General features: G+C 47.2%; 1 protein-coding gene across 12 annotated transcripts in view; it reads right to left on the minus strand.

Annotated features, from left to right (window-relative positions):
- Positions 1-986: 986 nt before the first annotated feature.
- GGT1 (gamma-glutamyltransferase 1) overlaps positions 987-23,872 on the minus strand; it is a 66,979-nt gene continuing 44,093 nt past the window's right edge. For 7 of the 12 annotated variants that reach the window (XM_030025828.2, XM_041126099.1, XM_030025826.2 and 4 more), the window contains 12 exons: positions 12,476-12,643; positions 11,699-11,826; positions 11,373-11,462; positions 10,164-10,356; positions 8,804-8,961; positions 7,753-7,902; positions 7,108-7,244; positions 6,049-6,236; positions 5,102-5,229; positions 4,115-4,227; positions 2,904-3,017; positions 987-1,821 (listed from right to left, as the gene is read on the minus strand). In XM_030025828.2, coding sequence (XP_029881688.1) covers positions 1,678-1,821; positions 2,904-3,017; positions 4,115-4,227; positions 5,102-5,229; positions 6,049-6,236; positions 7,108-7,244; positions 7,753-7,902; positions 8,804-8,961; positions 10,164-10,356; positions 11,373-11,462; positions 11,699-11,826; positions 12,476-12,639 — 1,707 coding nt within the window. In that variant the 5' untranslated portion in view covers positions 12,640-12,643 and the 3' untranslated portion in view covers positions 987-1,677. Of the gene's footprint in view, positions 1,822-2,903; positions 3,018-4,114; positions 4,228-5,101; positions 5,230-6,048; positions 6,237-7,107; positions 7,245-7,752; positions 7,903-8,803; positions 8,962-10,163; positions 10,357-11,372; positions 11,463-11,698; positions 11,827-12,475; positions 12,644-12,942; positions 13,031-19,203; positions 19,224-19,599; positions 19,788-20,400; positions 20,519-23,872 lie in introns of those variants that run through there. The other 5 variants (XM_041126097.1, XM_041126098.1, XM_041126100.1 and 2 more) reach the window with 5 other exon arrangements.

The following is a 23,872-nucleotide window of genomic DNA, read 5'->3' on the forward strand; positions in this document are numbered from 1 at the left end:
TGGATTTAAACAGCAACCTGCCGCTGAGTGGCATCTATTGTGGAATTACAAGAAGTAGAAAAGTCAAAGTTTCAGTTCAGCAACGAAAGGATACATGTTTGGCCCCAAACCGATCTCATTCTTAAAGGAACACAATGACTCTAGGTTATTTACAGTCACCACCTTAGCTGCACCTAACCCATCATCATCAGTAACAGCTCAGGAAAAAGGAGCAGAGAGCATACCCCAGGCAACTTTTGGTAAAAGCCACTCATTTAGTGGAAGTGATATAAGCAAATATATATGTCAAAGTCATGACTCTCTGATTTAAGCATGAGCTAGCTATCACTTTATTCCTTGAAACTAGACTGTCTCAGTTCCAGAAACTACTGGGAAAGAGAGGGTGCCTGATGCCTAAAATTTCAGCCTTTCAGTTTCTCTTCAATGCATTCTGTATTTTAAGGTTCTTAGAAACTGACAGGAAGTTTCAACAAGCCAAACAGATGAGTTCAGTTAGTTTTACTTGTGTTTCAAGGATTTCATAAACATCCCTAGAGCTTGACAACATCCTGGAACATTGGGGTTTGATCTTGGGCTAAGTTTATCTGATGTGATGTCCATGCTGGTAGGTGAACACCAAAACTCCCTCACGCGTAGGTACAGACACTCTTAGCTGTTCCGTACCAGATATGGATTTCTGAGAGGTCATTAATTGTCTGATTAATGGTAACTTACCTTCAAACAAGAGTAGCTGCAGTGTGCCCTTTTTTAGATGTGCCATTTCCTCAGACTCTGGCATTTCAGGCCTGCAGTATGATGCGGCAAAAAGCAAACTGGAGAAAAACAAGCTTGTTTGGGATATTTAACTTTTTTTTTTTTTTTTTTTTTTTTTTTTAACTCATAGCTTCATGAAAGGAGTGAAGAAAAGAGAAAAATCTCAGGAGAGCTTCTTTCATGCAGACTCTCACCATCCCTTTTCACAGTAGCAACTGTGCAGGCAAGAAAAATGTGTGACTCCATATTTATTTATTATAGTTGTGCTCAGAGTTTTACAGGTAGCATCTTCCCTTTAGACCTTCTCAACAGAAATATAAAAAAGTTTGAAGCCATTTCCCCATTTCCCCACTCATCTCCAATAATCAACTGAAGTGAAAAGCAGAAGCATCTTTTGTTAAAAGAAAGAGTGGTGAGTTTGTGAAGGCGTATCCCAGTCTAGAGCTGGGCTTCCTGCTATGGCACAGATCTGTTAGTTTGTCACTTACAAAACCCAGTCCTCAGAGTCCTGTAACTCCCATCTACTCAACAGGAAACAAAACTCTTCTCTAGCGGTGACAGGGAGCTGACGCTGTGCAGGGGAAACACCTCCTGCAGCTGAGCGAGCTGGACCTTCTTCACAAACTCTGGGTACCCAACCTGTCTTCACGGGATGGAGAGGAGGCAGGGCACAAGCTCTTCAAGGCAGAACAGGCTCTTCAAGTAAGTACTGCACGTCCTGGCAGACATGCCTGTCTTAGCAAACTGCTGTGGCACGAGGCACTGCGGTCATGGCTGTAGAGAACTGTCCCAGCTCTGTCAATAGAACCACAGGTAAATTTGTTCTCTTTCGTGTGAGAAGTCCCTGAGTCGCAGACCTAAAGGATCTTCCCCCCAAACACACCTCAGTGTCACTAGACCACTGAAAAAGGGAGCCGAGCCACATCAGTATCCTGCAGGGAAGCCACCTTTCCGGGAATCGGAGGCTGCAGCCCATCCTTTATCTGTTCTGAGAATGGCCTGCACAACTGCACCGCCACTCACCCGCGTGGTATCGTGTTTTCTCTTCTTTAGCTGTTCTTCTATACCCTGGAACGCAGAAGTGAATGAGGACAACAGGAGAGAGAAACTGCACGCGTGCTGTAGTCTGCGACCTGCATCCTCCGTGACTACCCAAGCGTTCAGTGCCTGTATCAGGTGGGTCTAAAACTACATGCTGTTCCTCCTCTTCCCTTCGCTTTCTGGGATGACCTGCTTTTGAAGAGGTGGAATTGAGAAGATGCGGTATTTGTGGTGCTCAGTGTGGGCTACCAATACTATTCCTGGTCACAGAGCATTCTGCCTCAGATATTCATACACTAACAGCCAGAACGGATGGATCCTGTTTGGGAATGGGGGAAAACACAGGACTTGTAGAGAGCAGGGCATCCTTCCCAGTACAGGCAGATACCTCAGCTGTTACTTTAGTAAGAAGCTTAGTAAAGGAGGATCTTCTGCATAGTTTGGTGAAGAAAACTGCCTTACGCAGGAGCGTTTTCCCTAATATAGAGATATGGGACAAAATATGTACAAAGACTGCATCTGTCTCAGGCCTCTGGGATGTGTAATTCCTCCGGGTGAATGAAGCTGCCAGCTCAGGCAAGCGGTATGCAGAGCGAGGCAGATGTTGACATCAGCTCTCAGACTGACAGCGCTGCACAGAGACCTTTACTGTGAAAATATTTTCAAGTTTGTTCTTGAGTCCCTCTGTGCATCCTCCCTCGCTAGCTCTGTGCCACTGCTTCAGGATTCAGCTGGAAGGCTGCACAACGGGACAAGAATTTCCTGAGGGTCACTGGATTTAGACTGCTAAATAGTTTGGGCCCTGATGTGGTTTGCTGTTTTGCAAGTCCTTTGAGCCAAACAACATTGCAAGAAGATATATACCCTCAGTTTCAAGATGTAGGTCACGCCTGAATGCACTAAGCTTCAAACCCACGTGACTGAGCCTAAAGGTACACTTTGAATAGCTTATTGCAACCCAGTACTTGACCTGTGCCAGCTTTAATACTGCTTACCTAGGAACATTTGGCAAAGCTTCATGATTTTCCACAAGCGCATGCCTTCCCAACACTAGGAACCCAGCACCATGCAAGAAGTTCACGCACACCCCAGACTCTAGCTAGACAAACCTCCTCTATTTGCTGCTCAAGCTCCGTGATATTGGGAAACAGCTGATCGTGAATTCTGGGCTCTTCCACTGCTTTCTTCACATCATAACCAAACCAGATGGAATTCATGATAGTCTGTGAGAAGCAAAAAGCCTTAACGTTAGTTACTTGTCTTCAAAGAGGCCTTGTGGCAACGTGGGCAGAGATGTCTGAAGGATGTTTGCCAGAGCACATAAGAGGTGTAGTTTCTGGCTCCTCCTGCTTTCAGCAGTTCCTCTCTTGGCTAAGCAAAACACAGGTATGTTGCAGCAAGTCAGCTTGTATACGCTTAGGAGGATTCCCCCACAAAGGCACCATGAGTTACTAAAATTAACGTAGTAAAAGGATCAGATCCTCGAGCTATTGTAGCTGGATTTATGCTGCTAGGATTAAGCTAGTGCTAGGCTTAGACACACCGCAGTCACCTCGGCAAACATACAGCTACAGCTTCCCCTGCTACTGTGCAACTGGTTTCCTTAAACCTGGCTCATCTCTGCATGCTTAAATTGCAGGTTGGGGCTGCTGGCAAGTGAAAATAGCCTCAAGATTAAGGTCTTCGAAAGCTGCTTGTAGCAGTTTTTACGGAGACTTCTCCTCTACCTCAGCCAGAAAGCAACATCTATCCCGGCGCTCTGAACTGCTGTGCGTGCTGGCACAGGAGACAGCTTTCTCCTGCGATCACTTTTGGGCTAGCTGGGCATTTGAGTGGCTGCCACAGCAGCTCACAGAGAGCCTGCCTGCCTGTCAGATGGCCTGACATCATGCCTGACCTCAGTTCTTACTTAGCTTCTCTGTGTGACTTTCATCCAAAGTTGGATGTTGGATGGGAATGGCTCTAAACTAGATAAAGAGACTAGTTTGTGGAGATCCAGAGAACAGAAGACAAAGCTAAACCGAAGTCACAAATCTTCCACGAGTGGCAAGAACAGCTTGCCAAAGGAAAAGACCCGGAGTCACCGGAGCAAGTAATTTAATAGCACGCCCTTTGTAGCTCTGGCAGGAGTTGGCGTTGGAGGTCTGGCCCTCAGAAGGCCGGGCAGGAACCTCCCTTTCAGACCCCTGGCCCACCACAGGGAGCCACAGCCATGGTCACATCACAGGTCGAGACTTGAGCCCTTTTCCCCAAATGCTGCCTCTCCCCCCACCTTGTTTTGCCTCAGCCTCGTCCCCAGTCTGCCCATATCGTCACATACCAGTGCTGTTGCTGTAGTTATTTTTGTTCCTCCAGAAGCACCGACCACCATCTTGACCTTTTTCGTTTTATCCACCAAGATGGAGGGACACATAGAGGACATCGGCTGTTTACCTGTTGGGGAGACAGATGCAAGAGAGGCTCAGCTTTCCACCTGCAGCTTAAAAACCGCCAGCTCCTGCTCCACGTCTAAACCCAGAGCCTCAGTATCCACCGTCCTGACTCAGCTCACATGTCTTGTTTGGCCCTTGGGGATCCCGCTATCCCCTGTACCCATCTCCTCCTTGCTCCTGCGGTGCAAAGCTTAACCCTGGTCCTTCACGCAGAGGCTGAAGGTGCCTTCCTCCACAGTGCTGTCCCGGCTGGGGCTGTCTGTGATACAGCTGCCTCCGGTACACCACGGGACTTCCCTTCCCGTCCTTTCAATTCCCTGTGCCTCTCCAAAGCGTGGGGTACAGGAGGGTAGCAGAATCCCAGCCTGCTTTAGCAGCAGTGAGATGGGTCTGCAGGAAACAGCGGTGGAGAAGGCAGATGGCTCGGGTTAGGTACGCGAACTGGATCTATCCAAAGCTGCCCTACAGCTCCCAAGGCAGCGCAGGGAGAAGGCTGGACAGTGCCATCGAGCACTTTGCGGTCAGCTCCTGCTGCTGCCTCCCTCTTAAATCAGTTCAAAGAAATCTTTTGCAGCCCTCAGTCATTTAATTTGACATGCACCGAGCTCCCTGGGAAAGGATTTCTGGTTGTTGGAAGGAGGCATACACAAGAGTTTTTCTTGAGACAACCTCTCCTCCTTCAGGGTGCACCAGAGGCGGCTGGTTGTGTGCTTTTGGCAGGGATGCCAGGTGACTCGCTTTCATCCCTGTCCTCAGCAGAAAGCCCCAGATCTGTGCCTGATGGCAGACGTGTTGCAGCCTACCTTGCAGGCACCACAGTGTTGGTATGCAAGATAGAGCCAAAAGACTGAGTCAGGAAGGTAGTTTACAGCTACCTGGTGCTATGAAATTTGCTGGAGAAGGAGGGATCCCAAATCCATTGATTATGCTAGGTGAGCTGAAGTCATCCATCTCATCATTAAATATGATTCCACTCACGTTGGATCGTACATCAGAGCCAAAGCTAGAGAAAACAAGTTGGCGCAGACATGTCAAAACCAGAGCAAATCCAGAAAGAGCTTCAGGTGAATTACTGCAATGTGAAACATGGGATTTGATTGGAGTAACTCTCCACTCCCTCCTGTTGTAAAGGACATTCTGTCACCCCTTGGGGGAAGGAAGCGGTTTATGCCGTGAGTACACAACTACACAAAGAGGAAAGGCAGCCCAGAGCCCTGCCGTGTAGCTCCCCTGCAAGAACCCCAAGGGGAAAAACAGCACAGCAGCTAAATACAACTAATTCCCCTTCCAGCTGGGCAGTACTACACTCCATTCAGAGGCAGCATAGCTCAAAGGCTGGCACGTTTGGGAATGATTGGGGTTTTTCTTAGATCTGTCAAGCTGGACACATTTTCTATGGACAAAAAGAATCTTCACCCCCCGGCTTCAGGCCATACGCGCAGAACACGGCTCTTCCTGACAGCACTCGAAGCCAAACACTGCACTTCCAGGCCAGCTGTATTAGCTCAAATTCCTTCCAGAAGTCTGGGAAATCAGAGCCAGCAGCGATACCGCTGCTTATGGGAAGATCTAGATGCAGTGAATATTTTCTTGGTGGGCGAACCCAGCATGAGAGAGGACGCATCTTGTCCTCTGACCCAACCACACAGGCCTCGGTGTTAAGAACTGACCTGCAAGCTCAGCAGGAGAAGCGCCTACCAACAGTGCTACTCATCACTACCCCACCAGAGAGACGACAGTTCAGTGATGTTTTATACCAACCACAGAACCACGACTAGGAAGATGGCAAAGGCCTACATGGAAGTAATGTCTGAGCTCATACTATTGGTTGATGGTGCTGGTGGCGGACACAGCACTGCCATCATCAGCCACAATGGAGAGGTGGGATGTACCGGCATTATCTCCAGTGTAATATACTGGCTCATAGTAGTCAACTGGATGGGAGGTGTTGTCTGTGATTTTCCTCCGGAGACTATCCGCAAAGAACGTGGACGTCATGTTTCTGATCGCCTGTCAGAGAAATCCAATGCAGTTACTCAGCAGATTAAGTTTAAGAGACATGTAGTTATGAGGCTGATATCCAATACTTCAGACCACAGAAGAATGGCAAATCCCAGCAGTGAGGCTATAGTTTTCCAGCAGGGGCTTTCCTCCTTCTTGAAAGATGGACATTGTACCAAAGAGCATTTTAAGCAGTCACAGAAGCAGCTGTTACAATGCACCCCTTTGTGTAGGAAGTTAATCAGCATCCATTACCGTAGATCTATGGAAAGCTGTCCTCAACACTGCTGTGAGGCGTAGGCAAGCAGTGTTACACTCGCTTCAGAGATGAGAGGAAAGGGATCAGGTTGAGAGGACTAGGCCAAGGCAAGGTCTGGTCATTGCTCTGTAAGTTGCAAATTTGCGTCCATCAAGCTGGGCTGGGCTCAGATCCTGCTGCTTTTGCAGAGTCACGGAAGTAAAAGCACAAAGTGTGAAGTTGGGAAAAGCAGGGCTCCTGCCTCACCCCTTCCCATCCGTTGGTCCATTTACTATAGGCGGGACGGTGGTTAGAGAGCCACAAGGTTACTGGGAATGGCACCTAGTGAATAAGGCTTCAAACACTATGAAAACAGGGAGGGTTAGCCCTAAATATACTCAAACACTTCTCGTGAATTGAGGATTTTGCTTTTCCTTACATCAGGAAGGTTTCCTCCATTTATATTCCTCACAGCTCAGCCATGAGTCACATAGGACTTCACGTTTTGATTCAGAGATATTTCAGTGCCTGTCAATAGTAGGTGGCACAGAGCATCCCTGACAAAGTTTAGTCACCCAAAAACTTTAAGCCATGTTCCAGCCAACCTTGGTGTTGCAGAAAGAAAAGGCTTTTGCCAGGTACCTCTGTAACGTTGACAAATTTTGGATCTCCCAGTGAAGTCCTCTTGGCGTAGGCAAAGCGAAAGGCCTCCACAATGCGGTGGTAAGTCAGACCTTTCTCCTCCATGGTTTTGACGCTGTCAGCAGAGAAATTATATCCTGGCAACAGAAGACAAGCGATTGTGAACACAAAGGAAAGTACATGGTCAATGGACTGCTAATAAACCTGCGTCAAATGGTATAATCTCGAAGCCCACTCTCTCCAGAGATGCAGTCGCTGGACTGTCCTTATCTCCTCATGGAGAACACAGGAGCTCTGATAGTTTTAAGCACTGTGGGAGTCACCAGCAGCATTCGTACTTGCAGCGATGTTTTCCAAGGAAGCCTCAAGTACAAACTGATTTCCACCCATGCAGGTATCAGGGAAGCGCCCCAATCGGGGACATATTTTTCCCCTCGCACCTGTATTCCAAGTCGGAATGTGACATCCTGACTTTACAGCAGAAGAGGAATGTTCCCGCACGTCTGATCCCTCCTGGGGGTCTCAGACTTCTGACCTGCTGGGTGGCTACCAAGGGAGGGCCAGCTCCCAGAACAAAAAAGGTGTTGTCTTTGGAGCTCTCCTAGCTCCTGCTGCCTGTCAGGCCCTGCTCAGTGGCACTCTCACCTTTCAGTATGTTGAAAATGAGGGCTAGCACTGGGCCACTCAGGGGGGCACTAGGCGTGTAGAGGGTAAACTCTCCAAGTGTGACCTGTATGGGGTCTTCGATCACTGTCGCGTTGTAGTCCCGCAGGTCATCCAATGTGACAATGCCCCCTGGAAAAGAGAAGGAGAATATAGATGTGGGTTTATGTGGTCTCTGGTGGGAAGAGGAGGGAATACTCCATCACCATGCCTCACAGCAAGGACAGGAGGGAACACGGACAAGTCCAAAAAGTCGCAAGGTAATGAGAGCAAAGATGGGTGCACAGGAGATTAATTTATTCCTCGATAGATCTAGCTGAGGCTCAGATAGCCTAAGCTTGAAGTTGGGCTGATTTATGGCAGCCCAAAATCTGGCGATCCTTTTTTTTTTTTTTTTTTTTACAAAGGACACCAGCAACGTCAGGTAACAAAACATCCTTGAGAGTCCCGTTTACAGGAGGAGGATGCAGCTTTTGGGTGCAGATGCTTTGTGCTACCCCACAAGCGAATAATTTGTATGTTCCATTGCCTTTCTTATCAGAAGGGTGAAGGCGGTAATTAACCATCACAGATAAAGCCAGTAAATGACTTACTCATGAGGTTCACTAAAACTAGCCAATGCCAACTAGTAAGGTTAGGATACTACCACCATCTAGTGGCATCGAGAGATTAAATAAGCTCAGAGTTTACAGGACCACGTATGTAACATTTTAGGTAGAAACTTGTTGGATTCAGGCTCTGTAAACAGCACGTATCTACTACGCCACATCCAGAAACGCATAGACCTGCTAGACTACATGGTACAGAAATGCACAGTATATACTATCCATTCCTGACTGAGGTTCAAATGCATCCATTAAAGCGCTAACGGCTTCTCTTGGGTGTCCTGTTGCCACAGATCCCAGAGGCCGCGTTTCAGGCAGCAGGCTTGACCTGCTTCCAAGGCTTCTGCAGGTCACCGGCTCCTCCCTGGATGCTGAGCCGCAGCAGCCAGGTCCCTCACGCTGTTTTGGACAGGCGTCCTGTTTCTCACCTGCACTGCGGATGTCATCGATGATCTGTTTCGCCAGGCTTCCTGTGTAAAAGGCATCTGCTCCTTCACTGGCTATAGTCTCGTACGTGTTGGCCAGTTTAGGCATCTTGACGATATCGCCCTCATGGAGAATTTTTCCTCCTCTGCAGAACACTTCGCTAACAGAGAAGGGAGATTGAGAAGATCAGATCTCAGAGACAAGTTCAAAACTATGTGTACCTGTACCGGCTGACACAGTATTTGAGTGTTCATGCTAGAGGCTTCTTGGAGAGAAGAGAAACTGCCTGAGCCATGCCCCAGGGATCCCGATATCTTTGCACCGGGACATAAAAATGAACAGTGGTTTCTGACCTGGGATTCCACATCGCTCAGAAATTGCTCAGTGAAGCCTGCAGGAGGGAGTGTTGATCTTTTTCACCAAGGCAGGCCATCCTCCCTACCTGCCCAAGGGGCCAACAACTGCCTCAAGATGCCCAGGAGAGGCCACATTCCTTGAACTCAAGCAGTTCAGTTCAGAGCACAGACTATGAAGCTATGAGGCTCAAAGCTTCCAGTGAGTCCAGGAGAATGCGTTTTGATCCCTGTTTGTCAGAGCACTTTGAGGTAGACAGTTTCCTCTCTAGCTCCCTCGTCATGGATCCTGAACGTGCTGCTGTGGACCTGCCAGATGGAAGTACAGGAGATAGGCCCAGGCTGTACATCCCAATTGGATTGGAAACTAACGTGCAGCTGGCAGAGATTTTAAGGAAAGGAGAGAACTAAGCACGATCTCCTGTAGGGCTTGACATAGATACTAAGGGTTTGACTGGAAGAAGAAGTGGAGGAGCATTTAAAACCCTTCATGTTCATAGTCATTGCCAGAAGTGGATGGTCAGAGGCATTGCTTGAGGAAGGCTGACTGCAGAGTAAGAGATGATCCTAATTCCTACTGCCTGACAGCAGATGAGGTGTTCAAGGAGACTCTGCAATTGCCCCAAACGCAGGTAAGATTAGCTTGGTGCGCTTACAGCGTGAGGAAAAGCTGGGGATTCAGAAAATACATTGCCATCTGACAGATTCATCCCAGCATGTACCCTAATTCCACCTCTGCTCAGAAAAACGGACTTTAAAAGCAGAATTTATCTCCCTTTAAAGGTCAGGGCTGAACATTCCTAAAATTGGCCACATGATTTAGCACCTTTAGGTAGCTGGAATAGCATCAGCAGGTACAGTAAGTACAGTCACTGCAGGGGAGGCACACTCCTCACAGATCCCACATTACACAAATACAGAGACTTTTCAGCTAGGATGCAGTTACCCCAAATTTCTCTGCACAGAACAGCAGCCGCTCTACCTATGACAGGGAGACTGCTCTACCTACCACAGTGAGGGATTGCTTTCAATTGACTCCTCTCTTGATTTGATGGCTGCTGCAAGGCCTTTCCCAATAGGGAATCCTTCTCTTGCCAACTTGATGCTGGGCAGAAACAGATCTTTCCATGCCAGTTTGCCATGACGTTTGTGAGCTAGTTCATACCCACGAATTTCTCCTGGAACAGCAATGGACAGTCCTCCTGGAGCAGATAAGGAATGTATTAGTCTTCCATAGCAAGAAAAGAAAGCGATTAATGGAGTAGGAGGTAGAGCAGGCTTCTCTGTCAGCCCTGGTTTTAGGCAGGGATTACGGATACTATGACCAGCTCATCTTATGCATAAGATGCTAACGGAATTATTCTGACATTTACGCCTGCATATTCTAGACTGTTGAAACACCTCTATCCTCTTGCTGGTAAATCAAGTTTTTGGGTCATTTCCCCTCAGTAGGCTCTGTACCAGAGAAAAGCTGCTCAGAACACAGAGGCTATCATAGCTGCCCGCAGTTTCCAATTCTTCAGAGTACACACTACCATAAGAGGACACAGACTGCGTACATACTTAAGCCAAAAACTTTGCTGCAGCATTGTAACTACAATTGCAATAGATTGATTACTACATTGCATAGTGATGCAGCAGTTTGCTTCAATCCTGATTTTATTGGCATGTCCCAGAAGTTCAACACACTTCTCAACCCCCCTCCAAGGTGCTGTTCCTCCTTGGTTAGAGGAGTGACCACGAAGAGAACTAGTTAGTATTTCTTTCTATTTCTGATTAGAAAATACTTCCCTGAAAGAAAATTACTACTACTTCTCTGGAGCCCCACAGCCATTAGTTGAAGCCACCACATAAGGTATTTAGGGAGGACACTTGAACTGACAAGAACTAAGCTGATCCCCAGAGATTTATCCAAAGAGGTGGAAAGATGGCAGATACAGAACAGGTCATACTCAGTGCTTTGGATTCACCTGCATTTTCATGAAGTGAAAAGCGGAAAGTGCTGAGGTGACCGAATAGTTTGAAGGACATTAATTTTAGCTTCCTTGTTAGGATGGAATTTGCAGATTGTGTAAAGTAGAGGACATTTCTAGGGGAGAAATCCTGTAGATATGCAAGAACCTAATCATAAGAAATGTTCTTAATTTAGACATGTCAGTAGCAGCTAATGTTGGAGCTATGTGGTCCCCTCAAAGCAGTGAAACAGCCTTTGCCATACCTTTCAGAGCGAGCTGTGTGTTGTTCCCAAACATGTCCTTCGATGCTCTTTTTGGAGCCACCTCTCTTGCATTAATGATTTCCACTTTGCCTTTAATGACAGAGCAGGGAAGATGATGTTTAGCCCCGGCCTCAACACACAGGCATGGTCTCTGCTGAAGAAATCTGATCAATGTGAGCCAGTTTCTTGACAATTGTTTTGAGGACAGCACGTTCCCCCAGAGGCTGTGGGAGTCAGTCTTTTACCTTCACTCAGGTAGGATAAATTACCTGCTTTAGACAAACAGTTCTCAAACTGTTCCAGATGCGTATGGCCCTGTCCCTTACCTGTGCTGCTGTAGATGGTAAAGAAGAGGCCCCCTCCAATGCCCATGCTGTGAGCATTCATGAGTCCTACACAAAGCAGAGCTGCAATCGCAGCATCCACTGCTGATCCACCTTGCTGAAGGATGTCCCTGTGCAGCAGAAGAGAAGGCATCGTATGGTGACATGTTACAGTGTCTCTGAGCAGTGGATTCATCTCGTCAGAGCAGCTATGATGGATTCTCTAATGCACATTTGTCCACACCCAGTCTATAGGTTCCTCAGGAATAGGAAGTTTTGAGCTTCTGTCACCTTAGAAAACAGATCCTAATGGTCTAGGTGCAGACCAGATCAGCCCTCATTAGAGACACATCCAAACTAGCCTGAAAACACCGAGATGTGTCAAAGTACATGTGGGGACAGGCATCCCAGACACATTCATTACACACGAGAAATAACAACTCTCTGAGAAGCCTGAAATCTGCAGCACTTGCACCTAGAACTTGGAGGACAGCTTGATAAATCATTTTTAAAAGGAGGTTGAAAAGCATCTCTTGTTCCCGTTGTTCATGCATCTAGGGAATCTTTGCCTGCTGTGCTGTTTTTGAGCAAACGCAGTAACATTGGTCAGGCATGGTAAAAGCCCAGGTTTTATTATGGCCTCCTCTTTCTACATAGAGATTAGAGGTTATCTCTGCTGGGCCACTGCCAGGCTCGCACCTGGACATTGGGGAACCAACGGTTTTGTCTTGTGTAAGAGCTGTCAGAGCTAATGAGAGTCACAGCACACTTAGCGGGTACCTTCCAATTATCGAGCACTGCCCCGCATCTGTAGCCACAGCCGCCCTCTTATAAGTGTGCGTGTCCCCTGAGTCAGAGCGCAGCCCGAAGAAGAGTCCCAGGAACAAGATGAGCCCCAGCAGGGCTGCAGTCAGGACTCCGGCCACCACATAGCGCTTCTTCATCTTCCTGTGGGAAGAGACAGGATCATCAACCTTGCTGCTTCTGGGGCACATGGGAACTAGGGAGCAGATGATCAGGCACAAGAGCAGTCTTTTCATCTACCTTCTTTCGTATCCACTGTTTCCCCCCTCTACCCCCCAGCAGCTGACAGCTCTGCACATGGAAGGGCAGTTTGAGAAGGAGCGGCCAGGGGAGGTGTGAGCCCAATTCTGGCCTCGACAGTTACATCAGGGTGATGTCCTGTTTTGAGGTGAGGTAGAATATCAAGAGGGGAGGGGATGCTCAAGATGTCCTGCTACGTTTACCTTTCAGCGGTGATAGGACAACCAATTGCTCTTTGTGACTTTACGCTCCGAGGATTTTAGATGCTCGGCAAGCATTTAAGTTACTGCTCTGCTTGGGAGAACAAGGGACCCAGCGTCAGATTGGATTTGATCTAGTTCCCAAATCAAGTCAGCAATACCAGTCAGAGACTTTTTACCAGATTCCCCCCTCCGACACACGCTGGCAGGCCCATTGCCTCCTCTGTAATGTGAGTCAAGGACCGCATCCTGCCCACAGCCTGGAGGCAGGCTGGCTTTGCCAGGTGAGCAGCCATCTGGGTTGACCTCTTCCTCCCTTCTTCATAGCCACACCGTGAGGCTTTATATAGGACTTCTTTCCATCTTTCCAGCCCTTGCTTTTCAGCAGGTTTCCATGAGTTCTGAGCTGTGGGCAGTGAACAGCTTCCTCCCCTGAACCTCTCAGAGAGGGTCTCCCGAATAGTTCCTCACTCAGATTCATATCAAGACCTTTTCTGAGGGCATTGCCGGTACCATTTCTCTATGCCCCTGCCACCTCTGTGCAGAACAACCTTTCTACCAACAAAGCTTTTATCATCTTCCCCTTTACCCATTACTGCCATCCTATTTCCAGAGTGATCTACTTCAGTGGGCACCCCACGGATTCCTGGAAGCCCTTTGGTAACAGCTCTGAACTGTTACAGTACCGGCAATGAAAAGGCCCCAAACCAGCAACTATCACTTGGGTAAGAACCTGTCTTATAGCAGGTAGGTAACTTCATACACCAAAAAAGCAGCAGATTCATAGGTGAGAAGGGAAATCCATGGAGCAGAACGTAATTGGTGTTAGTCATGACTCACATCATCTTCAGAGGAAAAATTAAAAAAAAAAACCCAAAACCAACAGCTTCCTATAATCTGCTTTTAAATACCATGTCTGTGAAGGAGTCTCTGACCAGAAGGTTGTCAATGGCCAGCGCAAAACACATCTTAGTCATTAGCAAGCAACCTTGGCCAAAGCTATTTGGCACACCCCAGTGTGAGCAGAGCACCCCCTCCTGTTCCAGGCCCTTGGCCAGAGCGCTTTTCCAATGAGCCTGCCACTTCCAGAGGACGATGGCCAGTGCTCATATCACCATGTTTCCCAGTCCTGCACACAGCTGCTCTTGGGGTGCAGAGGGTTAGATTTAATCTGTGAGCGAGAACAGGACACCGAGGAGCTCCCCGGCAAGCATATTCCCGACACACACGAGCCGAGAGCCATTGAGGGGATGAAGAGTCACTGCCATCTTATTGGGACTGACAGTTCATGAAATACAGCTTGAACAGTTACTCTTTGACTCATTTCCTTTCCCATTACAGGATTGTTCCAGCAAAAAAGACCTAAATTCATCATATTGCCTTCAGGACCAACTTCCCCCTGCGTAGCGCAGCTTTGGGTTTTCACCACGACTGCTGTACTTGTGCAATAGCCGAGACGCCCTTTACTTTACCGAAGCACCTGCCATCCTCAGAGACAAGCCAATCCGTGGTATCGTGTGTGAAGAGTAGATCCACCAACCCCACCCTCTGTGGATGTTCAACAGCCCGAAGTAGAGCAAACTCCAGCCGTCAGAGCAGCACTCGGTGCCTTGCGGCAGCAGCACACGCAGGGTTAGGGAGCGGCGAGCGTGCCAGCACTGAGCTAGCTGGAGAAAACAGGCCAGGCCAGCCAAAGCAAAACTTCTCTCAGAGGGGGAAGATTAGCAAGCACTGCCCCCTCAACCTCACCCCCACTCCTGTTACTTAAATTAGGAGACAGGCATTTGCTATCCAAGCCCCGTATCTGTGAGTCTCGGTCTGAGCGCTAAAGATGTCCATCTCCAAGTAAAGCAGCTCAAACCAGGGTGTAAATCTACCGTATGTGCTGTTCTGTAAACAAGTGTCAACCGAGGGCAGTAAAAGGTAAATGGATTGAAACCCCTTTCCAGGTTCTAGAACTTGATTTACCCTCAACTACTTTTAAAAGAGACCAGTGGCGCGTTTGCAGAGCAATGACTGTGCAGGGAAACAGAGGAGCCATTATGTCCCCAACAATAGCTCACACACAGCCTCAGAGTTTAAAGACAGTTTTGTTTGTTGGCAGAGTTCAGCTTCAGCACTGGCAGTCTCCTCCAGGCTCCACAAGAAATGCCATGGGATCTTTTATCTGCGCCCCAGCTAGGCAGAAGGTACTTTGTTTCATCTGAAGGCTGCTCTATGCCGGGCTGTCCCGCAAGCCTGGGGTGACTCAAGCCCCGTAGCTGGTGCGTTAACCCGTAGGCTCCTGGCTGGGGCTGCGCAGTTCTCCTCCACAACTGCCGGGCTCCTGTAAAGATTCACTGCCTTGTCAGGCAAATTTTTCTGAGGGCAGGAGAGGTGAAGGTGGGGAAACCTCAGTCGGTACATCTGCTCTCATCTTTCACCTCCTCTCTGGATTCGGGTGACGCTCGTGAGCATCTCTTAGACCCTTAAGAGCTGCACACTGAGTGCCCAGCTGCCCGGTGAGCGCACAGACCTCGAAAAAGGCCCTCCAGCCCACTTCATATGCCTCAGGCGCAGCTCCGGGCCTGCCGCCAGCCCCCGGGGCAAGGATAAGAAACGCACCGCCGGGAGCAGGAACGAACACACAGGCTGTGGTGAAGAGACGCTGATTGCTGGGCACTGCTCCTGCCCCGCACCGTGGGACCACGTTGCCCTCCGGGCTGGGCCTCTGGGATCCAAGTGGGGCCAGAAAAAGTGAATGCTCTTAATAAAAGTGCATCTGTGCAATCTGTCAGATTGATCCTGCTAAGGAAAAAGCAGATGTACGAGCTAAAGATCTGCAGCTTTCTCTTCTTCAGCAGTACAGAGAGCAAGCTCAGCTGAGGAGAATCCTTTCCACCTTAACTGCTAGCTCATCTCCCATAAACTCCTTAACGTATTTCAGACCTGACTCTAGAGAGAAGCATCCCTTGCACAGTCCTTACTCCTTCCTAACTGTGTCACAGCGGAGAGCCAAACAGGCTTTTTTTTTTGCCGTACAGCAACTGGGAGATGGATCAGGAGCCTGCCGATATCCATTCTCTAACCCACCTCTCCATATTTGCCCTGTGCCCTGGGGAGGCGCGTTGCAGAACAGCTGAGGTTTTGCACCAGTGGCTTTTTTGAGCCTTGGCTCTCAAGTTGAGTCCCCACTACTTTGGATTTATTGTTGGGAGTGGAGCAGCAGCTGCGGGCCACCACCTGGGCTGACTCCCCAGCTATTGTCTGCTGAGGCTGGCTTTAACCTCCAGATTTCTGCCAAATCCAGCTGTTTCAAAGCTTGGCTAGCACTTCAGTCACACAGCGCTGCTTGGCAGCAGCAACAGATCTCCAGGAGAGAGGGGCTATAAAACCATTAAAAGCAATATGATTATTTCTCACTGTTATAAAGGTCCAACAGCCAGTCCTAGTCATGGAATTCAAAATGTAGTCTGATAGTCTGTCTTAGTTTATATTAGGGGAGGGGGAGGACCAGCAAGTAGCAGAGTTATGCTTGTACAAGCAATCCAATTGAGCTGTATTCAGATACGTCACAACATTCACAACCTTATTTAAACATGACACTGTTTTTGAATTAAAAGAATCCCAGTGCAGCAGGCTAGCTAGTGTCAGGCAGGGGATACAGGGTCTGACATCTCTGCCAAGAGGGCTGGGGCATGCGGTAGAGATGAGGAACCTGCCACGGTCGGGGAAAGCGCCGGGAGAACTGAAAGAGGAGAAAGAGGAGATGTACCAGCCAGAAAGCAGGGGAGAGAGAACAGTGGGATACCAGAGGATGACAAAGGAGTCCAGGTATGGGCAGGCACCGCCTTGTTCTTGAATGAAGTAGTGAAGGAAGCATCCACTGACAACACCTAAACTTTAACCACCAACTTTTAACCCAACAGGCTTCTGCTTTAAACCCATCTTGCAACAGCTGCATACCTCAGCACCCCTCCTAAGAGTTCCTCGTACTTCCACCCCCAGCCCAGTAGCCAATACTTGGCCATTAGCTTTGAGACATCCGTCCTTGCTTTCCCCAGGCAGCACACGTTACGCAAGGATAGATGGGACATCTTGAATCTTGTCACAGGACATAGGCTGTGCTCTTCTGATAAAACTCAAAAGTCTAATCCATATCAATAACATTGCCATATTTAAATAATCAATAACAAACAGTTGAATTAATGTTTTCACACACTACTGTTGTGTAGAGTGAACTGTCAGTGACTTTTGAGTGAGAACGTATGTAAAGCAAACAGCCGCAAGATCGCCACAGCGGCCTTGAAAGAGCAGAACGAGGCTGCTAGCAGAGGCCCAAGGGCTGTTCACACAAATGTCCCGTTACTGATCCAGCATTATGTGACAACCTAACGAAGGTGCCTACAACTGATTGCACAGGTGGAGCCATCTCTAAAGCGTATATAAGACAGCTACTGGCACTGACACCATACTTGAGGATCGGGTATGCAGAATCAATCACTGACGTCCTGTCTTGCTACAGGTTTAAGTACTGTTTGACAGGACAGGCTACGTATTCCCAAGGGCTGTTCCCAGCATCCTGCCAGGGGGCCAGGCCATACTGAGAAGTGAAGAAGGAGTTACATCCATCCTTGGGCTAACGGCTGGTGGGGGGGTCCATGTCAACCACCAAGCTGGTGCTGGTTCCCCACACCATTATCACCTCGCTTTCCTCCTCACTGCGAGCTCACTGAGAGGTAGCGTAATGAAAAAAGCAAATTATTCCTTCATCTGTGGGAAGCCCTTGCACTAGGAGTCTATGTGCACACAGAGTTAGCCAGAAGACAGTTTAAATTCTCAGGTATAACTGTGCTAACTGTGCATTCCTCAGTTGTCGGTAAGGACAACAGCCAGCAGCTTCTGCTTTCATCTGCAAGAATATCCAGGGTCATCAGCCTCTGAGCAGCTAATTAGCTGGGGTTATCTGCCCTAAGAGCTTGCACTGAAGAAAATTAGGACAAAACCAGCGTGAAAGTACACTGGGACTGTCCATGGCTATTCCTGGTGAGTTCAGCTGTTCCTTCCACTTTCAAAGGGAGAAAAGTGTGCAAGATTTGTTTGCTGTTTGTTTTGTACTTTGCTTAGATACCTGTTTTCTAGTAGTCCTGCAAGACTTAGTATGACTCTGGCTAACTAAATAGGATCTTTGCCCCTTTCTTACTAAAACTGGTTGTTATGCCTTCTAGGGCATGTTATGCCTTCTCACACACCAAATCCAGACCTTAGGTTGCCCATTCCCCATCAACCACTCCTTCATTACACAATCTACAGTTCTTCGGTTCTGGCAGGCTAATATATGCCATAATTACCCAAAGGCCAGACACAAACACCTTACACATCGAGGATTGTGTAAAGACTGCAAGCATAGTTGTAACATCAAACCTGCTTCCTGCTTACCAGGTTAGAGCTCTCCAATTGCAACGGGGTCTTTGCACCTCACCACAAATAGTCCCAAAATAGTGGTGGGTGAGCTGGTGCAGGCTGTACATACCTTTACTCTTGGACTGAACCGGAATGGCTCAGATGCGATATTCCTACCCACCCATAGGTTTGTATTAGCCCAAATGGCAGAAAACTTTGCTAGCAATACATTCATGCCTGCTCTTCTACAGCTTTGTTAGGAATGACATAAACTTACTGACCGCTCTCCTTTTGTGAACAGTCCCAAAAGGAAAGGGTTTGTTTCCCTGTGCCTTCTGTCCCGTGCTTACACACAAAGGTCTGGTCCCGTATAAGCCTCCCCATGCAGCCTTGCCCTGCAGTTATTGCAATAAGACATGAACTTAAGCCATTTGAGATTCTAATCTACAAGTTTATGTGCCAAATATTTTTTCCCCTCAGGCCTTTTATTATGACCTATAGTAGCAGTCACGAGGATGCCTCGGATCAGGACTCTGGTTCTGCCACCAACCATGCAGGCAGACAGACAGAATCTCCCATCCAGTACCGATCTTCATGGTGACTAGCAGGCATTTTTTCCATAGCTGTTTCTACCTTGTCCACACGATGCCTTCTAGAGCCTTTAAACAAGTTATTAACAACCACCTATTGTATCTAAGGCAATCATTCCCAATTCAAGTCTTACACCGATTTCTGTAGAAAACTGTGACTCAACTCTTGAAGTATCTGGAATTCAAAACAAGCAGATATTTTTGGTCTAGTCAATTCTAGGCCACACAATGAGACAGGAGATATGTTCTGGTATTAAGCTGGAACATAAAACTACGAAGTTCTTGTACTTACCCGTCACGAGATATTTAGGTTGAAGTCTTACGCCGTCTTCATCTCCACCAGTGACAAGGGAACTAAAGCAGAGTTCAGCCAAGCCATGAAGAAGCCCAAAGAGGCTTCCAGATTCAGATCTAGGCACTGGTCCTGCTTGGAGCAGGGGGACAGAGCAGTCCCTGGGGAAAAGCAGTAACTCCATTCAACTCAGTTAAAAGCCTTCCTCATAGCTAGCACCTCCATGTGGGTTCCTTTCCAGCTGGCCTGCGCCCTGTGTGACTTGCTGCCTCCCTCCCCTCAGATGCAGGTTAAAAGCCTTTAGGACCCTCTTTAAGCCCAGCGTCGAGGGCTCATGTGCACACAGATCAATTTTAAGGAGAAAGGCCTCAGCGCAGATCAGTGGTCCCTACTTACTGCTGTGATGTTAAGCCAGAGATGGTCGACGCTGAACAGAACTGAGCAAAAAGTCCCTGAATAAAGCAGGCTGTTCCAGCTGGCTTTCAGGTATGCTGTTCACCAAGAGAGCTATTGTAATCAAGATTTGCAACTCCTCCAACAGGCATTAGGTTTTCTGAAGCCTAATGGCATGTATAGTATTCTGTCCAATGTAGAGTAAACTCAAAGTTCACTGAGAAAGAGACAATCATTTCCTCCGGAAGCAACTTTTTCCCCCCAAAAAAACTTTCCTGTTTTGCTGCAGAAATTTTAGCATCAAATACAACATTTTTTTATTTTAAGACACTTCAGCAGAAACTATGAAGTGAAAAAAGGCAGAAAGGTGGAATAAATGCAGAATACCCCATTTCACACGGTTTTCACAGTGTTTTCCAGTTGGGGATTCTCCCAGAAATTCAGAACTGGCAAACTCAATCTCAAAAATGCAAGTTATTAAAATCAAGTTTTATAAACTCATTCACAACATCACTGTTACATTCACTCCCAATTTAAAATCAAAATTCTTCATTAAAATAATTCTATTCTCTCAACGGTTGCAAAAGATGTTTTCAGATGCTCTTCTGCCATTAAACTAGAAGTCATTTATTAGACTTGAGCTTATTCAGACGGGTTAGTCAGGTCCTATCATTTTCTTTTGGCAAGCTTTCATCTGATATATTAAAAAAAGTCACATCATCCCGTATTCTGTTGAATAAGAAATCTGGCACTTCCAGGCCAAGGGGAACGGCTTAATGATAGTAATGTCTAAATCCCCCTTACCTCTTGAGAGTATTTGCAAGTCCGTCCCGTCCTTTTGCACAGATCTTTATACACTGATATCCTTTGAATATCCTCTCTCAAGCAGTGAACCCTTTTCTAGGGACAATACATCCTTGTAGCAGTAACCACTTATCTTCCCTTAAAAGCTCTCCGAAGCGTACTATACTATTTGATATTTGTACTGCTCTGCTCACAGAGATTAACCCATTGAAACTCATTATGTTTCAATTCACAGTACCAGAGGAATGCATAAGTAATCATTGACTAGGTGAAGAATCAAGAACCCACACATTTTAAAATGCCTATTTTAGGATCCACAAAGCTTGCGTATCACCAGCAGAGTCATTCTGTGTTCTTGGATTCGGTTACGACGTGGTGGACATGTGAGTTTTCCCATACCTCATCGCTAGCTCTTAAATTCTGATCAAGCAGCTGAGCAAATATGTGGTCATCTTAAGCAGAAGTGCTCCCATCTCCACGGGGTCACGTACCCTCTTGCCTAGCCAACTGGCACCCTTGCGGTTCAGAAAGAGACTGGATTTTAAGTGTGTCTGTACCTCGGAGCTTAAACCCAGACACCCTGGTGGATTCAGCTGATTACATCTGGTGGGAATAACCTCTCTGCCATGCGTGAGCAACTGCCGGCAATGCGAGGGCACCTGATGAGCTCACATATCTGTTCTTCAGCAATCACAGCAACACACTACCTTAAATTGTCATTGGGTTTAGCTGAGATTAATATTCCAGCTGCAATGAGAAGGTGCGATGCCTGTTCTGCCACCCCTGCTCCCACAGCAGCACCCTCTGGCAGGAAGGATGACAGAGCAGGGAGGTAGGGATGAAGAAACCTGCCCCTCCATCACTAAACCTCACTGAAGCTTTTAAGCAACAGCCCTACGTGTCTGCTTGTGCCAAGTCTAGAAGCACAGTTGCAGCCCACCTGCCATTGAACAGTGTAGCATAAGCCCCAGGAGCAGCCCAGACCGAAGGTAACGAGCTGCACGAACTGTCTTCGGACTCTAAGGACTCGGCTACTAAAGCTTATGCCGCTGCGGCCGTCCGTGACTTGCTAGAAGCCTCAGACCCAGCTTTGAACGCAGGAGCTGAATGCCCGTTCAGAATGCAGTACAGGCAAATCACAGAGTGCCTGAAACTTGGGCACGGCAAGGATTCCAGCCCACATGTCCTAAGCCTGATTTTTAGCCAGAAGGCTGTCCTGCAAACGCAGGATGAAGCAAAGTCTGCCTGGATGCCAGTGAGCACTGCTAGATGCTATCTCTTGACCTACCAGGATCAGTCAAGTGGTTAATGTCTCAATTCCAAACCTGTCCAGTCCCTCCGCCCCACTCCAACCTTTGATACGCTGGATCCTTACTTACTTCAGAAGGATGGTAGCTATACTGCAATGACTCATTAACAAAGTTTGGCCTAGCTCCAAGAGTAAAATTTTTGAGAACATGAGCCATATTTCCTCTGCTTAAAAATACATATTCTTTTCTGTAATAGCAACAAAACGGAGTTCTACTTAACATTTACATTTGATAAAATCAGTATTATAAAACATGATCATTCCAGCCTCGAGGTATTTGGAAGGGATTTAACATGTGCCCCATCTTTCCAAGAGGACTTTTAAATACCCCTCTGAAGACATAGTATCAAGACGGCGGGTCCCCTCAGTTATATTGCTTATTGTCCAAGAGATCTTAAGAAAAAATAGAAGCTTCCTGAAGATAGGTACTGGCACAGAAAATGTTCTGCAGGCTCAGAAAGATTTGATGTATCTGCTGTTCTACTGGCCAGTCTGAAGTACACATTCAGAGTCCAGGCCATATTCAGTTAGTAACACATACCGCTCTCACTGTACCTAATTTATTGATGTGAGACCCATGATGCTCCACAGAAAAGATTGCGACAGGAGCTTTTCCAAAACAGCTATCCTCTGAAAAAGCAGACAGTGTGGAAAGGTATCTGCTCTCTGCTCCAAACAAACTGAACTGCACTTTCAGGCTGTCACACCTTTAATATTAAATGATGAATGTTTTATAGGGGAATTCAAGATGCAGTCTACTGAACTGAACCCTTTTCTTAATTTACTAACCCCATAGGTGTGATGGTACCAGTTTTTATGCTTAATAGCAACTTTAGAACTATAATACTATGTCCCCGAAGTAGGTCTAGGTCAGAAGAGTGTCTCCCTGTCACCACATTTGTCTCAGAGCGTGCAAGGTGACACGGAAAGGCTGCTAGCTGTAAGAAACTCCTGTTCTAAATCATAATTATCCAACTGTTACTCTTTACCCCCACTGCTGAAAGGCGAGTTTTATAACAGTGAGCCACCAAAATTTAGCAATTTCCTGTGCCCTTCTTCAAGGGCAATGCAGTCTCATCCGTGGCATGTTCTTACTGGCACAGAGCTGGAACAAGTTGGATGCTCCTCAGCAAGTTACTCTTTCACTTATGCACAAGTAGAGTTGAGGATGGGGTCAGAGAAAGTTATGAAACTTGAAGTTAGTGTTTCTGGTTCCGATAAGTGAACAGCTTGCTATGTACAGGTTGCGCTATGCACAACTACCACATTTCAGTTATACCTAGTCTTTGGGAACTGTCAAGTATCTCTGTCTAGGCATTAATATAATGGACAGTCCTGTTATAACTCAGCTCTGCATGTTTCAAGCAGCAAAGCCACGCCTCAAACAGGAATACCATGTTTAATGCAGGTGCATTGCTGCCTTGTTAATCTCAACCCATTTCAAAAAAAGAAAAAAAAGCACCTCCTGCAGGGCTTGCCACCTCTTTCTGTTTGTGATGTTCATGGCATGGTCATCTTTAACATTCTCCAAAAATTAGCACACACTATTACACTGAAACATGAGCAATGGAGTGAAATCACCACTTGTTCCTTCTTCTGAAGTGGTGCATCCGTCGGCGTATGAAGCAATGCCTTCACAGCTCTTGTGACAGAACTTGCAGATACTGAGAAGCATCAGGCAACCTGAAGGCACTTCTATATAGTTTTACTTTTTGCTTCTTCCCCTACCCCCTATTGATTTTTTCCATAGGAATTTCATGAGGCAACACCAGCAATGACTCACATAACACAGATCACACAATCACATCTACTGTTCAGACTCCTCCTTTTTATGGCAGAACATGCAATCCAAGGTCTCAAATTCCTGATGTTTTAACTAATGGGGGGGGGGGGGGGGGGGGAGGAACCAAAACCAAACAAAAACCCAACCAAACGAAAAACCTAGATTCCAAAATAATAAATGAACTTGAGACTGCATTCACTGAAGAGGTTTCCACAGACTTCAGCAGAACTTAGAAAAGAGCTCAGTTTCCAACTGAAAAAACATTGTAGCTACCTGCTTAAATACACCTGCTTTTGCTAAATCAAGACCCTACAGATAGAGGAGTGTCTTAATTGCCATGCAGCTGGTTTGAATAACTTTGCCTCTCCTGGAGTAGCCGC

This window comes from Aquila chrysaetos, chromosome 9 (assembly GCF_900496995.4).
Source record: "Aquila chrysaetos chrysaetos chromosome 9, bAquChr1.4, whole genome shotgun sequence".
NCBI lineage: Eukaryota > Metazoa > Chordata > Aves > Accipitriformes > Accipitridae > Aquila > Aquila chrysaetos.